We start from the raw sequence: 16261 nt of genomic DNA, 5'->3' as shown, positions 1-16261 counted from the left end.
AGCAAGCTCTCTGCCCACAGCCTTGGAGCCTGGTTAGTGCTTCCCACCCCAGTCTTCCATGCTGCTCCGGGGCCACTTTGTCAGAGATGCTCATTTCATGAACAAAGCTAATATCCACCCTCAAAGTGGCTCCTAATAGTTCCTGTGGGGTGAAACATTTTTTGGTCTCGGTAAGAAATCTCTCTGATAACATTCTAAGTGAATTTTCCTAAATTATTAAGTTTGGACTGACCAATCTCCTTCACAAAACATATGCCTATGATGGAATGGCAGGGCAGTCATGTGTGGGCAGGAGCTCTGTGCTCATCCCAGATTCCACACTGACAACATGAAACGTCTCCCCTGTGAAATGCCTGGTTTTATGAGCAGACAGTCTTGCAGCTCCCTGTCTCTCTCTCAGAGCAGCTGCAAGAAACCTGATGCCAGAGAACAGACGAGCACGTTCTTCTCCCAAGAAGCTGCCAGCTGCCTTTACAGAATAGGGAGTATGAGTGACGTTTGCATCAAAAATACAAACTTCTTTTCAGTGGGGGTGTAAGCCTTCCCTTCACCACCTGCCCAGTGTGTGCCTAGAGGGAAAAGCCTGTCCTATCTCACCCCCCACCCCCGCCACCTTGGGATGTTGGTCTTATTGATGAAGGTCCCCAGGGTGGTCCCTAGGCTGAACACTAAGAAAACAGGGTACCAAAATCCAACATCCCCCATGGAAAAGGTGGAGAAAGATATTCACACCCACTCCGGGGCATAGAGAGAAGAGTTTCCGCGGGTTAGACCAAGACATCACTCATTACACACACACTAATCAACGCCCAGGATACGAACAGTTATTTTCTCTTTGGAAATAGAAATTCTGTAAAGAAGTCATTCATTAAAAACAGAACATTTACTTTTATGGTAGTTTCCTCTTTTCTACCTTCCTAAAAAGAGGTCTGTCATTAGTTGAAACCAGTTCAGAAGATTAAACTGGCCACCACCTCCACACACTGCTGTATTTCAGTGAATTCCAATCTCTAATATTCAGGACACAGCTTTAGACCAGAAGGCTAACCACAGCACGAACTGCAGCTTCCAATAATACAGCCCAGCTGGGTATCAGTTTCTTAAAAATAAACTTCCAGAAACCAGCATCTGAGATACAGCATAGTAAATGTAACCCAGGGAAGTGGCAGGCAGATCTGGCCCCTACATGATACAAGAGGACACCTCCTCAGACCAAGAGGAGGTTCTGGTGCCTTCTACACATTGACCAACCTATCCCAGATGGAATGGTCAAGATAGCCAGCCTGGCCCTGCCCACTTCAGCCAGCTATGCCACCCAGTAATACACAAGACTTCTTTTATAAAAGGTAACTGTGCATTTAGTCACTTTCTTGATCTTTGACTCAAAGCTTATTTAATGTCCGGGCATTATTAAGTTCTGCTTCAAAACTGGACAGTAAATTCACCTACAATACAATACAGGTTCCAGATAGACTGGCGCTTGATTTCTGTGGCTATAATGACATTAAAAGTGCCTTTCCACAAAGCATTTCAATCAAAGTAGCCAACAGCAGACAGGCAAAGTTTGCGGAGCTCAGTGAGGTCTGAATGATCAGTGCAGGAATTCTTCTGTTTCTCTTCACGTTTCCTCCCGCTCTCCCAGAACCAGCTCTGACCCAAGGACTGACCTGACATGGCAAGCTGTTGCCAGACTTTATGTGCATGCCTTTCAGAGCTCTGTATGATTTTAGAAAATTGAAGACTTTGCCTGGAAGAGGGTTGGGGCCAAAGGGAGCAAATACTGGCCAGATTTCACTTTCAGTATCCTTGTAGAAGACCTCAGCTCCACGTGGGCCATGCAATCAGAGAGAGGAACTGAGGAATCAGAGAGGTGGCAGCTAAAGTGGCAATGCTTAGACTCTTCCATTTTGTTACAAAGGGGCGACCGCCTGGAGTTCATCAGTGTAGCTGCAGCAACCAAGTTCTGCTTTGCAAGCCCCAGAGGCAAGGAGCTTAGAAGGAAGGACAGGAGGCTCCTCCTCACCTAAGGAGAGAAGAGAGGACAGAGTCACAGTCATTGCACGGGTGGGGTGCTCATTCCAGAACATGGCTGCATCTGGGTTTGGACTATGGGCTTTGCACAAATGAGGCATCCCAACCAGTTCCAGATGGGGCCATCTCATTCTCCTAACAAGTTCTAGTTCCTTTAGTTGAAGAAAGGAGAGACCTTTCTTGAAGACCACAGGTTTGCTGCATGACTCCAATTAGTTACAAGCCTGGTAAGGAGAAGCCTGAGATGGCATCCTGCTGGGGCTCCCTGGGAGGTGGGCCCTCCTACAGAGTCCTGCCAACTGGGCCCTGTGCTGAGCTAGGTTGGAGAATGAATACTGTAGCATGAACCACAGCTCAATGCATGTAGCTGTCAACTTAGGTAGAGTACCATGGTGTCATAGCTCACAGCAACCTCAACCACAGACCCTGCCTAATCCAAGACCCTCGAGGAATCATGTGTTTTGGGGTAGTTTTAGAAAGGTGATAAAATGCAGATACTGTATGTTTCATAACATCCCTCACTGTGTCTGAGCAACTCACCTAGTAGAGCATTTCTGCAACTCTAACATATCAATATTCATATTACCGGGGATGAATCAAAACTGTGTTCCCAAAATTAGAAAAACGCTTTGATGGATTTCAGAAGTAGTCAAAGGCAAAGCCCAGTATTAGAAACAAGTCATCAAAGGCAACACCAGACCCAATAGCATCCTACCCAGGCCTGAAGAGGAGGACACGCTCTCTGTCAGGGAAGACGTTTCCGTCTGGTCTGTTGAAAGTCCTTCCATCAGTGGTAGAGACAGCTCAGAGGAAGGCACAGACGAGTCGTAGATGCCCGAGTCCCGGGGCATGTCTGAGGGGCTGCCAGCTTTCACCATGTGCAGGAGGGGCTGCAGGGTCAAACCACCATCAGAGGTGGCACGGGCCTCAGCATCTTCATCCAGGCCCATGTGCTGACTTTCTGGGTTCAAGTCGGCCGACCCGGTCACCCCAAGGACAGAGGCCTCAGCCTTTAAGCAGAAATCATTCTCAGGCCCTGGTTTACATATGACATCATTTAAAACCAATCCGGAGTCAAACTTCTCTAGGACTGGCTCCCGGTAGCGCAGCGGGGGAGGGTGGAGAGGAACCAACTGTTTTTCAAACCAGTCAGGCTCCTCGTCAATAAACTGGTGCATATTGCAAATGGCGACATACAGGGACCTGCCTGACTTGCTCCGGAAGTAGTTCCTTCTGCTGCCGTGTCCCAGGTGCTGCCCTGGCTCCTGGAGGCTGTGGTCTCGGGAATGCAGATGAGAACAGAGCTGGGGAAGATTGTCCATGAGTTTGTATTTAGTGCTCAGGTCCAGGACAACGGGAACATCTCCTTCACAGGAATAATCAAAGTAGACGGCGATGAACTTGCTGAGTGCTGCAGATGAACTCTGCTTGGCCTGGCGGAGCTTTTCGCCAATGGCTGCCACAGCCACCAGGAAGAGCTCCCCTTTTCCTGAGCCTTGGCTGCCTCCTTTGTGTTTGTAATTCTTCTTGTCCACAAAGTACTTCATGCCTTTGGAACAAATCACAATGATGAACTCTGACTCGTGGATCTTCTGGAAGACCCATTCTTTCTGCCCTTCTCTACAAAGGCTAAAGTCTTCCCACAGGTCCAAAGCCACCTGGAAAGAGAACAAGGCACCTCACTCATAAAAAAAGAGTCTGAAAAACAGGTAAGAAAAGGAATGGCAGAGGAGATCACATCACCAGTCCCTTAACCCTTATTTGCAGAGCGATGTGCAGGTCCCATATTACCTGGTACCAAGGAACAGCTAAGGTTCTGAGGATGATGATTATACTGAAAATGAGCTTATGATTTGCTGTTCATAAGCACATTTTAGCATCATTTGGGATAATTGCTACTCCTGTCCTATAGGTAAGGAGATAGAAACACAGAGCTTTGGGCAGCTTGCCCAAGTCACATACTATATAAGACATTTTCAAGGAACCTACAGTATAGGGGTCAGCATGAACACAGAGGAGTTGGGAGTTGGTGGACCTAGTGAGTGAGTGAGGCTGCCTGGTGGGGAGGGGGCCAGCAGATCCTGGAAAGAAGGCAGACAGGCTCTGAGCAACGGATGTGGATGAATGACTTCAATGTGGGCCAGGAGTCAGGGCTGAGGCCTGGATACCACAGTCACCCACAATGAACACGACTCATGTCTGGAGCATGACTGACAAAGAGGACCTCTCTGGCCATACTCACAGACCCAGGGCCAGCTATGCTGCTTACCAATTGGTAGTGAACTGCAGCAACATAGCCATTTTGGTTAACTTACTTGGGAGTGACCACTTCCCTCCATGGCTTCACAGAAACCTATAGGGTCACATCTCTATAAGGTCTGTAATAGACAAGGCATTTAACCCTAAGGAGGGTCTAGTAAGGAAGTTAGGAGGGGTTCCCTGACAAAGGAAAGGAAACTGGGAATGTATGGCCCCTCAGAGGGCTTCACCTTCTCAGACTGCTTTCATTTGACTCTACTGAAAACATCTCTTGGCAACTGTGTTGGTGTCTTTCTCTCTGTAGTTCAGAATCTAATTCCCAATGCTATGACCAAGAGAAGCAGCCACAGTTTCTTACAGAGGAAGGCATTCTCTGAAGTGACTTTTTTCTCTTCTGCTTTCTTCCCTACTCCAAAGGGAAGAAAGCCCCAACATCTATTCACTTGCTGAAAATAATGCTTATTTCCTTAATTCTTTTTTTTTTAGAGACAGAGTCTCAGTTTATCACCCTTGGTAGAGTGCCGTGGCATCACAGCTCACAGCAACCTCCAACTTCTGGGCTTAGGCGATTCTCTTGCCTCAGCATCCCGAGTAGCTGAGACTACAGGCACCCGCCACAACACCCAGCTATTTTTTGTTGCAGTTTGGCCAGGGCCGGGTTTGAACCTGCCACCCTCGGTATATGGGACTGGCACCCTACCGCCCTACCCACTGAGCCACAGGCGCTGCCCCAGTATTTCCTTAATTCTTGCTAACATATACATGCTAAAAGCTAACTGGAGCATATACCACGCATTCTTTTTTAACATGGAATGCTTCACAAATTCGCATGTCATCTTTGCACAAGGGCCATGCTAAATCTCTGCATCATTTCAATTTTTTTTTTAATTTTTATTTTTTTTTATTGAATGGTAACTATGTACATTAAAGCACTTCTGGGGTACAGTGTGGGGTTTTCACATGCAATCTGAAATACTTCCATCGCATCATTTCAATTTTAGTATATGCACTGCTGAAGTGAGGGCAAGACCAAGCATTTAAAAACTGTTCCTGGCTCAGCGCCTATAGCTCAACTGGCTAAGGCGCCAGCCACGTACACCTAAGGTGGTGGGTTCGAATCCCCAGCCCGGACCCGCCAAACAACAATGCCGGCTGCAACCAAAAAATAGCCGGGCGTTGTGGCGGGCGCCTGTGGTCCCAGCTACTTGGGAGGCGGAGGCAGGAGACTCGCTTGAGCCCAGGAGTTGGAGGTTGCTGTGAGCTGTAATGCCACGGCACTCTACCCAGGGGGACAGCTTGAGGCTCTGTCTCAAAAAAAAAAAAAAAAAACTGTTCCTGTCTTTGACCCAGTAATTCCATTTCCAGGCATCTATTCTTGGGAAAGCAACAGAAATGGGACAGTTTTGAACTAGTGAGATATTTAACAATTCGGAGAAACTCAATTCTGGTGAATCAGTATTGAGGGTCATGTGGCTATTTAAAATTGCAGTTTATGCAAGGTAAAAATGATTCCAGATAAAAATAAAAATTAAAAAAAATTAGTTTAAATAGGACTACTAATAATGTAGAAAATTCTAATCTGCCCCCAATGCAAAACTGTATATGTCAGTTTACCAAGGCAGAAAGACTGGAAGAATATGGATCAAACATTAACCATGGTTCTTCTTATTTGTCATTATTTTTTAGTTTCCAAATTTTCTATATTAAGCATTACAATCATAATTGGAAGTGCATTTTCCCCAAGGGCTAATTACTTGCAAATTAAAGCCAACTGGGCTGTCTGTGAAATCTGTCTAGTCTACTGTTTTTCAACAAAGCTTGCCTGCAGGGGAAACCTAGGCCTGGCCTTGTAAATATGAGATACTGACACAAGGGGGCACTCTCACCACGTGGACAGAGACTGAGAACCATGCTAGTGGGCCATTTCAAAGCTCAAAAGCTCAAGTAACTTCTAATTACACAATTATTGTATTTTGTACATATTATTGTATAATCTTGCATTTGTAAGAAACAGGGTATGCCTTCCACAAGAGCCTTATCTCCACAAATGAACACTATAACATTATAGAAAAGCAATATATTAATAGCTCCACTCAAGAGAACAGCAAAGAAACCACGGCAGAAAGTTTGAGGACCTGACATTGTTTTCTGGGAGTCCTCCCATCCTACCTCCTGCTTCTCTCCAGCCACTGCCCTCTCCTACATCACCAGTTTCTCCCTTTCCATGACTTTGCTCTAGTTAGTGATCAAACAACCTCACAAAGCTCTCTATTAACCATTCTCTGCCCTGGACCCCAAGATCCCCTCCAGTGGCAATCCCATTTTTTATTCCCCTTCTTAGCAAAACTCCCCCCCTACCTCAAATTGTGTGAACTCACTGCTTTACTTGCCCTTCTGGCTTTGGCCCTCCAGTGGGGCTTCTGTCCTGAATATACTTACCAGGATGTTTTGAGTGAGGATCCTTCTCAACCTGGTTTTATGTTCCTATGGCAGCTGCTGGTCTTTCTAATGCTTACAAAATTCCTACAGTTGGCTGCCTCTCAAAACATCTAAGCAGGAATGTGTCAAAGTTAGAGCTAAGTGTTATAAAACATTTGGTGCTGCTAAGGAGTAGGTTAGACTGAAAGAGGAGTGTAAGACTGTCCCCGACTTGGAAGCTGTGGCACTAGTTAAGGGCAGGTGTCCCTGATGTGGAAAAGACGGTGGGAAGACAGCACAGAGCCAGGCCCTGCCCAGAGTAAGAGAAGAGACTTCAGATTTCATACCTCACAGCCACAAAAGTCCTGGAGGAAATAGGCAAAGCACTGGACAACATTCATATGATTCTGGCCATCTTTGCTGGAATAGCAAAGAAACACCTTCGGTCTTGGCCGGAGCCTCTCTCTGGGAAGTGCTGCAGTATAGGTGGAAGACTCAGAGCTCTCTTCATCTAAATGTGAATATATATTTTCTAAATTGGAAAAGAAGATAGTGTTGATACCTATGAACAATGCTTTGTCCTGCTCCCTAAGACTTGGAACTCAATGCTATCTTCAAGAAAGAACAGTTGACACGTCCACCTAAAACAGTCCCAGCCTCCAAACCCATCAGCTCCTTGGGTCACTGCTGGGAATGGGACTAGGAATGGGACAGCTGAATTCTGCAGTAGAGCAACAAATGGTCACAAATTGTTCTTAACCTGAAATTGACCTTGGACAAGACAAAAAATGCTGCAGAGGCCACCCTGGTTTAGCAGGGTGCCCAGAGCTGGCTGTTGCCTACTAAACCAATTAAACCAGCAGTTCTCAACCTGTGAGTCGTGACCCCTTTATGACAATGAAAATACATTCTGCATATCAGATATTTACATTATGATTCATAATAGTAGCAAAATTACAGTTATGAAGTAGCAACGAAAATAATTTTATGATCACCACCACATGAGGAACTGTATTAAACGGTTGGGGCATTAGAAAGGTTGAGAACCACTGAATTAATCACTGGCAGAGCTGACCTTTAAAACACAAAGTTGGGGTTTTTTTGTTTTTTGTAGTTTTTGGCCAGAGCTAGGTTTGAACCCGCCACCTCCGGCATATGGGGCCAGCACCTATCCTTTGAGCCACAGGCGCCACCCAAACACAAAGTTTTTATTAAAGTATAATTTACAAAGGTAAAGAGCATAAATAAATTTTAACAGTAAACCTCAATAAATCTTTTTTTTTTTTTTTTTTTTTTTTGAGACAGAGCCTCAAGCTGTCCCCCTGGGTAGAGTGCCGTGGCATTACAGCTCACAGCAACCTCCAACTCCTGGGCTCAAGCGAGTCTCCTGCCTCCACCTCCCAAGTAGCTGGGACCACAGGCGCCCGCCACAACGCCCGGCTATTTTTTGGTTGCAGCTGTCATTGTTGTTTGGCGGGTCCGGGCTGGGGATTCGAACCCACCATCTTAGGTGTACGTGGCTGGCGCCTTAGCCGGTTGAGCTATAGGCGCCGAGCCAACCTCAATAAATCTTTATGAAAGTATACACCTGTGTAAGGCTAAGAGATGGATCACTTTAGCTACCCAAAAGGCTCTCTCATGACATCCAACTTTATAAGTGATCAGTAAACCAGACTTTCTTTCTGCCCTTGAATTTACTATTCTGAGTTTAAGAATAGGATTATGCCAGTCATTTTAGTGGCTCTGGAGGTTAAAAGCCACATTATTTTGATTCTGGAACTATAGTAGCCAGGAAACTGAATGGGAGGTATAAGGCTTCTCAGATGCCAGCCTAAAGCAACCATGTACTCCTAGTCTCCCTCTCTGGTGGCCGTGACCCCTGGCCTGCCCCTAGAGTGGGGGGATATGACACACAGAGAGATACCTTGTTGTTTCTTGCGGCACATCACAGTGAAGAGTGTTGCGAACGCAGATATCACAACCAGGGGGACAGTGATGGCCACAGCTCTGATGGGCCCAGCCCATGGGGAATGCACTGGGAAATTTCAAAGGCACAGTTTTTAAACATTAAATAAGCAATGTAACAGGTTCAAAGAGAAATAACTGTTTTTTTCTTTTTCAACATAAGCTGCATAACAGGTTCTAGCACCCCAAAATCACCTTTCTCTAGTGCTAGTTTCATGATTATAAAAGGATTCAACAGTTTCTTTTTTGTAAGAGTTATAGAGAACAATTCAGCAGTTAAGAGTCTGCTGGGACATTAAATACCTTTGAGTGGGAATTTTGCCTAAGGAAACCTCCCCTCCCACCACTTTTCTTCAGAGGACAATTGAGTATTTATTTAGTCCCAGCTACACACACTGCACTGGCTTTGATCTTCCAGGCAGCTACATTAGGATGGGGAGAAACTCAGATTTGATGGAACATCACTTAAGAGAGAGAAGCCAAGTTTAGTTTTGTTTTGTAAACCATAAAGTACAGAAAATTCAGATACCTTAGGCCAAAATTTCAAACAACAAAAAATACCTACCTGGCTTTAAGGAATACTGCATCACTTTTCTTGTTGCGTTAGTATCATCCACTAGCTGCAAAAACAGAGGATGCTGTATTATTTTTTTTAAGGGACAGCACTTCAACAAATTATGCCCACCCTGTAAGGGGAAAAAATGGTGATTTCATTCATTTTTCCATCCGTAGGCAGTGAGGGAAGTGGGAGGTAGGGAAGCAAGTATAGGAGAATGATGGAGGAAAGAGAGCTTTTGGTGCCTGCAATCACTGGCCAGGCTGAGACTAGGCATTAAGTATACTCAGGTTCATCTCTGCTCCACCAGCTCAAACTCTAAACTTTATCATGTTTCCTTTCATGAATCAGAGGGTTATTTATTGAAGGACACAGCTGGCAAGTCCCATGTTCTAACAATTTTCAATTAAACTGGCATCCTACCACTGATTTTACTGGGCTTCCATTAATGCTTTATGAAGGTTTGTCAGTCCAAAACCACATACTGCTACTGAGGAATGCCAGAACTAAATGTTTCCACCAAAATGTTAAGACATGTTGGTTGTCCTTGAATAGCAGGTAATTTCATTTTCTATTTTCTCTTTACTCATTTTTTTGTAGAACTAATTTCATGCTGGAAAAGTACTTTAAAAAAAAGAAAAGAAATGTTTCATTCACATGTTCTTTGAAGTGGTGTTTAGAACTCATGTATACATACATAGAAGAACAGCAGCCCAAACTCTATACAAGTGTAAACACACATCCTGGGCATAACTTCTATTTTGTTATTTTAATACCAAAACAAAAATTTGTTAAGCTAAAATTTGAAAAGTGAATCTTTGTAGTATGAAGGACCACAATACATAGACTTTATTTTTTTCTTTTTGTGATACGGGTCTCACCCTGCTTTCTAGACTAGAGTGCTGCGGCGTCCTCATAGCTCACAGCAACCTCAGCACTCCTGGGCTCAGGTGATCCTCTTGCCTTAGCCTCCTAAATAGCTGGGACTATAAGCACATGCCATCATGCTTGGCTAATTTTTTTTCCTACTTTTTGCAAAGATGAGGGTCTCACTATGGTGCTTGGGCTAGTTTTGAACTTCTGGACTGTAGTGATTCTCCTGCCTCAGCCTCCCAAAGAGTAAGATTACAGGTATGAGCCACTGTGCCTGGCCGATACACAGATTTTAAACCATGATATATATGGACTGTGTGGTCACATAAAAATATTTATTTGAAATATTTAACGAAAACATCAAAAATCACTTATGTATAAACCTTTTTAAAAGCCATGTTAAGAGCCATATAAAAAATGTAACTGTGCACACCTTTAATGGCTTGAAATTTTAGTGTTGCAAACAGTTGGAATTCTCTATGAACTGGGTTTATTCTGTAGAATTAATAATAGGGCTTTCATGAGGTATACATACCTCAATTATGTAATCCCCTGGAGGAACATTTTGAAGAAGGCAGCTGGTTGTCTCTGTACTTTGCTCCTACAAAAAAGCAAAGAACAATGTTAAAAACTCACTTCTTGGAACAAGGTCATGAGGACACTTCTCCCTCAAAGCTGAAGACTTCCCACCAATCTCAACTACAGTTTTTAGAAGATTTATTTATCTGCCATATATTGTCTGAACGTCACTTTTTTTTTCCTTTGGAGACTGGATAGAGTGCTGTGACATCATAGTTCACAGCAACCTCAAACTCTTGGGCTCAAGTGATCCTCTTGCCTCAGCCTCCGAAGTAGCTGGGACTAAAGGCACCTGCCAATGCCCCACTCTTTTTTCTATTTTCAGTAGAGACAGGGTCTCACTCTTGTTCAAGCTGGTCTTGAATTACTAAGCTCAAGCATTACACCCGCCTCAGCCTCCCAGAGTGCTAGTAGTACAGGCATGAGCCACCTCACCTGGCCCTTCTGAACTTCATTTTGATAAAAGCTTTAGGAGAACTCAGGATCCCTCTTAGTCTATGCTTAGCTGGTGGCACCCTCAGCAGGAATATTTGACTCCAAGACAAAGTAGCTAGTTTAAATAACCTTTACTTAATAAAAGGGTGGGGAAAGAAATTAATGGTCTGTGTTTGTATGTATCTTATTTGCTGTAATTTTAACATGGGCAGAAGACTGAAGACAATCACTGACAGAGGAGAGAGCCAACAGGAAAGAAAACAAACCTATGGTGCGGCACCTAGGCTCAAAGGAATAGGGCGCCAGCCCCATATATGGGAGGTGGCGGGTTCAAACCCGGACCTAGCCAAAAACTAGAAAAAAAGAAACCCCAAAAAACCTATGACATAACCCAGCCTACTTAGGAGCACGTCTAGAAGGTACTTGGCTATGTCACCATGACCAAACCCTCTCTCATAAGGGAGTGATCTGGCAGTCCTACGAACTTCCATAAAATGTTCCCCACTCCTCTGACAGGCCCCAGTTTAAGAACTTAGGGCTTCAAGTGCCCATCGACTCATGAATTGATTAACAAATTATGGTATATATACACCATGCAGCCATAAAATTATGGTATATATACCACTATGCAGCCATAAAAAAGATGAAGACTTCACATCTTTTATGTTTACCTGGATGAAGCTGGAACATATTCTTCTTAGTAAAGTATCCCAAGAATGGGGGAAAAAGTATCCAATGTACTCGATACTACTATGAAATCAATATATAACCACCTACACAATCATATGAATGGTAAAACATAACTATAATCCATAAAGTAGAGGAGAAGAGGAGAGAGAGGGGAGGGGAGAGGGGACATGGGAGAAGGGAGGGTATTTGGGGGGACCTCACCTAATGTGCATGATGCAATGGTGCATTTCAAAACTATTAAGAAATGAGTATAATTGTGATGGATGTGTTACTTTGTTCAATGTAAACATTTCACATTGTGTATATATATATATATATATATATTTTTTTTTTTTTTTTTTTGAGACAGAGCCTCAAGCTGTCCCCCTGGGTAGAGTGCGTGGCATTACAGCTCAGAGCAACCTCCAACTCCTGAGCTCAAGCGAGTCTCCTGCCTCCGCCTCCCAAGTAGCTGGGACCACAGGGGCCCGCCACAACGCCCGGCTATTTTTTGGTTGCAGCCGTCATTGTTGTTTGGCGGGTCCGGGCTGGGGATTCGAACCCGCCACTTTAGGTGTATGTGGCTGGTGTCTTAGCCGGTTGAGCTATAGGCGCCGAGCCCACATTGTATATTGAAGCAGTACCCTGAACCCCATAAATGCATCAATGTACAAAGTTATGATTAAATAAAATAATTAATTATAAAAAAAAAAAAAGAACTTAGGGCTTGACTGTCTACTTAAACTTAACCTGCTTATAAAATCAGTGACTACTGAACTGCCAGCCCCTTGGCTCCTAGAGCTGGTTTTCCTACTTACTGGCTGTGTGGCACTTGAGCAAGCCAAGTGACCTCCAGCCTCAGGTTCCCAATCTGTAAAAGGGGGTGGTAGCAGCTCCAGTTTCATAGACTGGTAAGGATTTAAAGACCATAAAATTCAGGGCCTGCCACACAGTGAGCACCTGATGAATATTTAAAATACAGAATAATAGGCTGGGCGCAGTGCCTCACTCCTATAATCCCTGCACTCTGGAAGTCTAAGACAGGTAGATCTCTTGAGCTCAGGAGTTTGAGATCAGCCTGAACAAGAAGGAAACCCCATCTCTACTAAAAATAGAAAACTTATCTGGATGTTGTGATAGCACCTATAGCCCCAGCTACTTGGGAGGCTGAGGCAAGCAGATTGCTTACGCCCATAAGTTTGAGCTATGATGGTGTCACAGTACTCTACCCAGGGCAACAGAGTAAGACTCTGTTTCAAGAAAATAGATAAATCAATAAATTAAATAAAATACAGAAGAATAAACAAAAAATACTTTTTTAAAAAAATTTATTCCTTGGCAGTACTTTTACCAGGACAGCTAGGGTGTAGATGACCAGGCAGGGAAGAACCACAGCTAGATGGCTCTGAGACATGCCCAGTGGTCATATTCTGGACTATCTATTGACCACTGAGAGCCAACAAAGCCTAATGCTCATGATGAGCCACCCAAATTCCAGTGGGTCGGGGTCACTCTAAAGTACGCAGTGTTCCTTTATGCGTACTCAGCAGCTCACCTGTTTACACAGCTTTCTCCTAAAGGGTCCCTCGTGCTTGAGTTTGTAATGAAGATAGAAGAAACGGAAGCCAAAGCTGTGAGGTGCATGGTCAAAGGACACCTGCATGTCCAAACCGTGCTGGGTGATGTTCAGATTCCGAGGCTTCCAGACTGGGAGGAGACAGGACCCAGAGTGAGCACTCAACACCATCACGCCAGTACCACTTTGAGATTTGATCAGTAAAAACAGCTATACTTACAGGGTTTGCAAGCCAGGTTGTCCGGCTGTAACAACAGGTCGCAAGCTTTTAAGAGAGACACATATTTTTAGTTTTAGGACAATTTGACACTTTCCTTGTTCAACCATTTAATAAAATATATTGTGCTGGGTGATGCAGGAAAAGGTGTAAAATACATCAATTCAACAATAATTTTTCCTATAGTGCAGTTGCATCTTGTAAAAATTTAAATAGTGCAATAAATATATTAATGCAGTTCACTTTACACCACATAAATGAAAAGGGGGTAAAAAGGGGTAAAAGTCACCCGGATTTTAAAAGCTTGTCAAGATTACATAATTTCAAGGCTGATAGCAAAGGGGAGAGGAACGACATTCATGTTATAGTTACACAGAGGCTCTATTTTAGCAGCAAATAGAACTGATGCCAGCCCCTGCCCCTTAGTAGAGGTGTCCAGGCCTAAGAGAACCTCAGAGTGGTCCTGTGAATTGATGCAGGGTCACTTTTTCTTTCTTTCTTTTTTTTTTTTTTTTAAGACAGAGTCTCACTTCCTCGCCCCCAGTAGAGTCCCATGGCTCATAGCGCACAGAAACCTCAAACTCTTGGGCTCAAGCTATTGTCTTGCCTCAGCCTCCCAAGTAGTTGAGACTACAGGTACCTTACCACAATGTCTGGCTATTTTTAGAGATGGGGTCTTGCTCTTGCTCAGCTAGTCTCGAGCTCATGAGTTCAAGCGATCCACTCGCCTTGGCTTCCTAGAATGCTGGGAATATAGGCATGACCCACCTAGACCACCGAAGGATTATCTTAACTTTTACTAGCATTCTAATTTAAAATCCTTTTGATGGACTGTAAAAATGACATGCAGGCATCTATTAAGCAGCACTGAAAACCAGAATTTAAACAGATAAAAACACAATGAGAGGCTAAATAACCTCTAATATATTATGCTGGAGAGTCTTCCAGGAAGTGTCCATGAAATGCCAAGAAAACTGAAGGCAGAATCATGCCACAGTGCACTGAAATGGTAACAAATACCTGCATTCCAGGAATACATCCCTGCCTCTACTTCAACCCCAGACAGACACATTGATTCAATTCCATGGGAAAAATTCATCTTACATTATGCAAATTTTGATTTAGGCAAGATATTCATAAACACATTCTTTGAATTCTCTCTATCTGTGGTCCCCAAATCCAGGGCTATAGACCGGTACCAGTCTGTGGCTTGTTAGGAGCTGGGCCACACAATAAGAGGTAAATAGCAGAAAGTGAGGAAAGCTTCATTCTCATTTACAGCTGTTCCCTATCGCTGGCATCACCACCTGAGCTCTGCCTCCTATCAGATAAGCATCAGTGTCAGATTCTCATAGGATCAGAAGCCCTGCTATAAACTGGGTTTCACACGCCTTAGGAGAATCTAATGCCTGATGATCTGAGGAGGAGATGTAATGTCACTGAATTATGCCAAAATCTCCTTCCCCTACAACCACAGTAAGAATTTTGCAAAGGGAAATGTAGGCTGATGTAGGCTGAGAACAAAAACATCACAGCAGATGAGGACTACAACCAGATCATAAAGGAGCAGATATTGGATAGGATCACCAACTGACCATCCAAAGTCTGGAATGTCAGACAGAAAAACTGATCGGGAAGACAAGAGGGATCTGCTGCAGGTCTCAGGGTGAACGGCCACCTAGTTTGAAAGCAGTGATTCAAAGCGATTAAAGACCTACCATATATAGAACAGAGAGGAAAAGTTGACAACTGGGAACCCAGCATGGTTGGTAGTTGTGAGTGTGGACTCAGAGCCAGACTTCTGGGGTTCAAATCCCAGCTCACAGCAAGCCCTTCAACCTCACATACATATGGTTCCTCATCTAGTAAATAGGGATGGTAAGATTAAATTTTTTTTTTTTTTTTACAGTTTTTGGTCAGGTCCGGGTTTGAACCCGCCACCTCTGGTATATGGGGCCAGCACCCTACTCCTTTGAGCCACAGGCGCCGCCCAAGATTAAATTCTTTGTAGGGTTGTTACAGAGGTAAACTGGGTTAATATTAGTATCTGGAAAGCATTTAGAATAGGGCCTGGGACACAGATATTAAATAAATAAATATCCAGAAGAGGGGGTTTTGGGATATGGCTTATATTAATCTTTTCCTAAAAATGACAGGCCACCTTCCTGATGACAGGTAGAAGATGTCATTTTATGCTCCTACCTTTTACCCCAAAATCAACTTGCATTTTTGTTCCTGTTTTTTTACTTTAATCAGTTTTTTTTTTGAGACAGAGTCTTATTACGTTGACTTCTGTAGCGTGCTATAACATCATAGCTCACAGCAACCTCAAACTCTTGGGCTTAAGCGATTCTCTTGCCTCAGCCTCATTAAGTAGTTGGGACTACAGACACTCGCCACAATGTCCAGCTCTTTTTGTAGTTGTTGTTTAGCTGGCCCAGCCCAGTGCATGTGGCTGGCGCCCTAATTGATGAGCTATGGGCACCAAGCCAATCAAATGATTTTGATACAAGGCTGCCCTTTTTTTTTTTTCTTTTGAAATGGAGGTCTTGCTATATTATTCAGGCTCCTCTCAAACTCCTAGGCTCAAATGATTTTCCTGTCTCAGCTTTCCAAGTAGGTGGGACTACAGGTGGATGCCATCGTGCCTGGCAATACGTTGCTGTCTTTTTTTTTTTTTTTT

The 16261-nt window shown here is 43.9% G+C and overlaps 1 protein-coding gene and 1 pseudogene across 1 annotated transcript in view; both read right to left on the bottom strand.

Annotated features, from left to right (window-relative positions):
* Nucleotides 1-1047: 1047 nt before the first annotated feature.
* Nucleotides 1048-16261, bottom strand: part of IL17RD (interleukin 17 receptor D) — a 73650-nt gene continuing 58436 nt past the window's right edge. The window contains exons 6-13 of the mRNA XM_003781691.2: nt 13582-13626; nt 13341-13492; nt 10638-10703; nt 9239-9293; nt 8633-8743; nt 7056-7240; nt 2747-3689; nt 1048-2023 (exon numbers count right to left, since the gene is read on the bottom strand). Coding sequence (XP_003781739.1) covers nt 1911-2023; nt 2747-3689; nt 7056-7240; nt 8633-8743; nt 9239-9293; nt 10638-10703; nt 13341-13492; nt 13582-13626 — 1670 coding nt within the window. The 3' untranslated portion in view covers nt 1048-1910. The remainder of the gene's footprint in view (nt 2024-2746; nt 3690-7055; nt 7241-8632; nt 8744-9238; nt 9294-10637; nt 10704-13340; nt 13493-13581; nt 13627-16261) is intronic.
* On the bottom strand, nt 5092-5185 carry LOC111725768 (annotated as a pseudogene).

The sequence above is a fragment of the Otolemur garnettii genome, unplaced genomic scaffold (assembly GCF_000181295.1).
Source record: "Otolemur garnettii isolate 467f Iridium unplaced genomic scaffold, OtoGar3 scaffold00002, whole genome shotgun sequence".
In the NCBI taxonomy this organism is placed as follows: Eukaryota; Metazoa; Chordata; class Mammalia; order Primates; family Galagidae; genus Otolemur; species Otolemur garnettii.
Note: the sequence above shows the minus strand (reverse complement) of the source record. Positions and strands in the feature narration are given on the sequence as shown.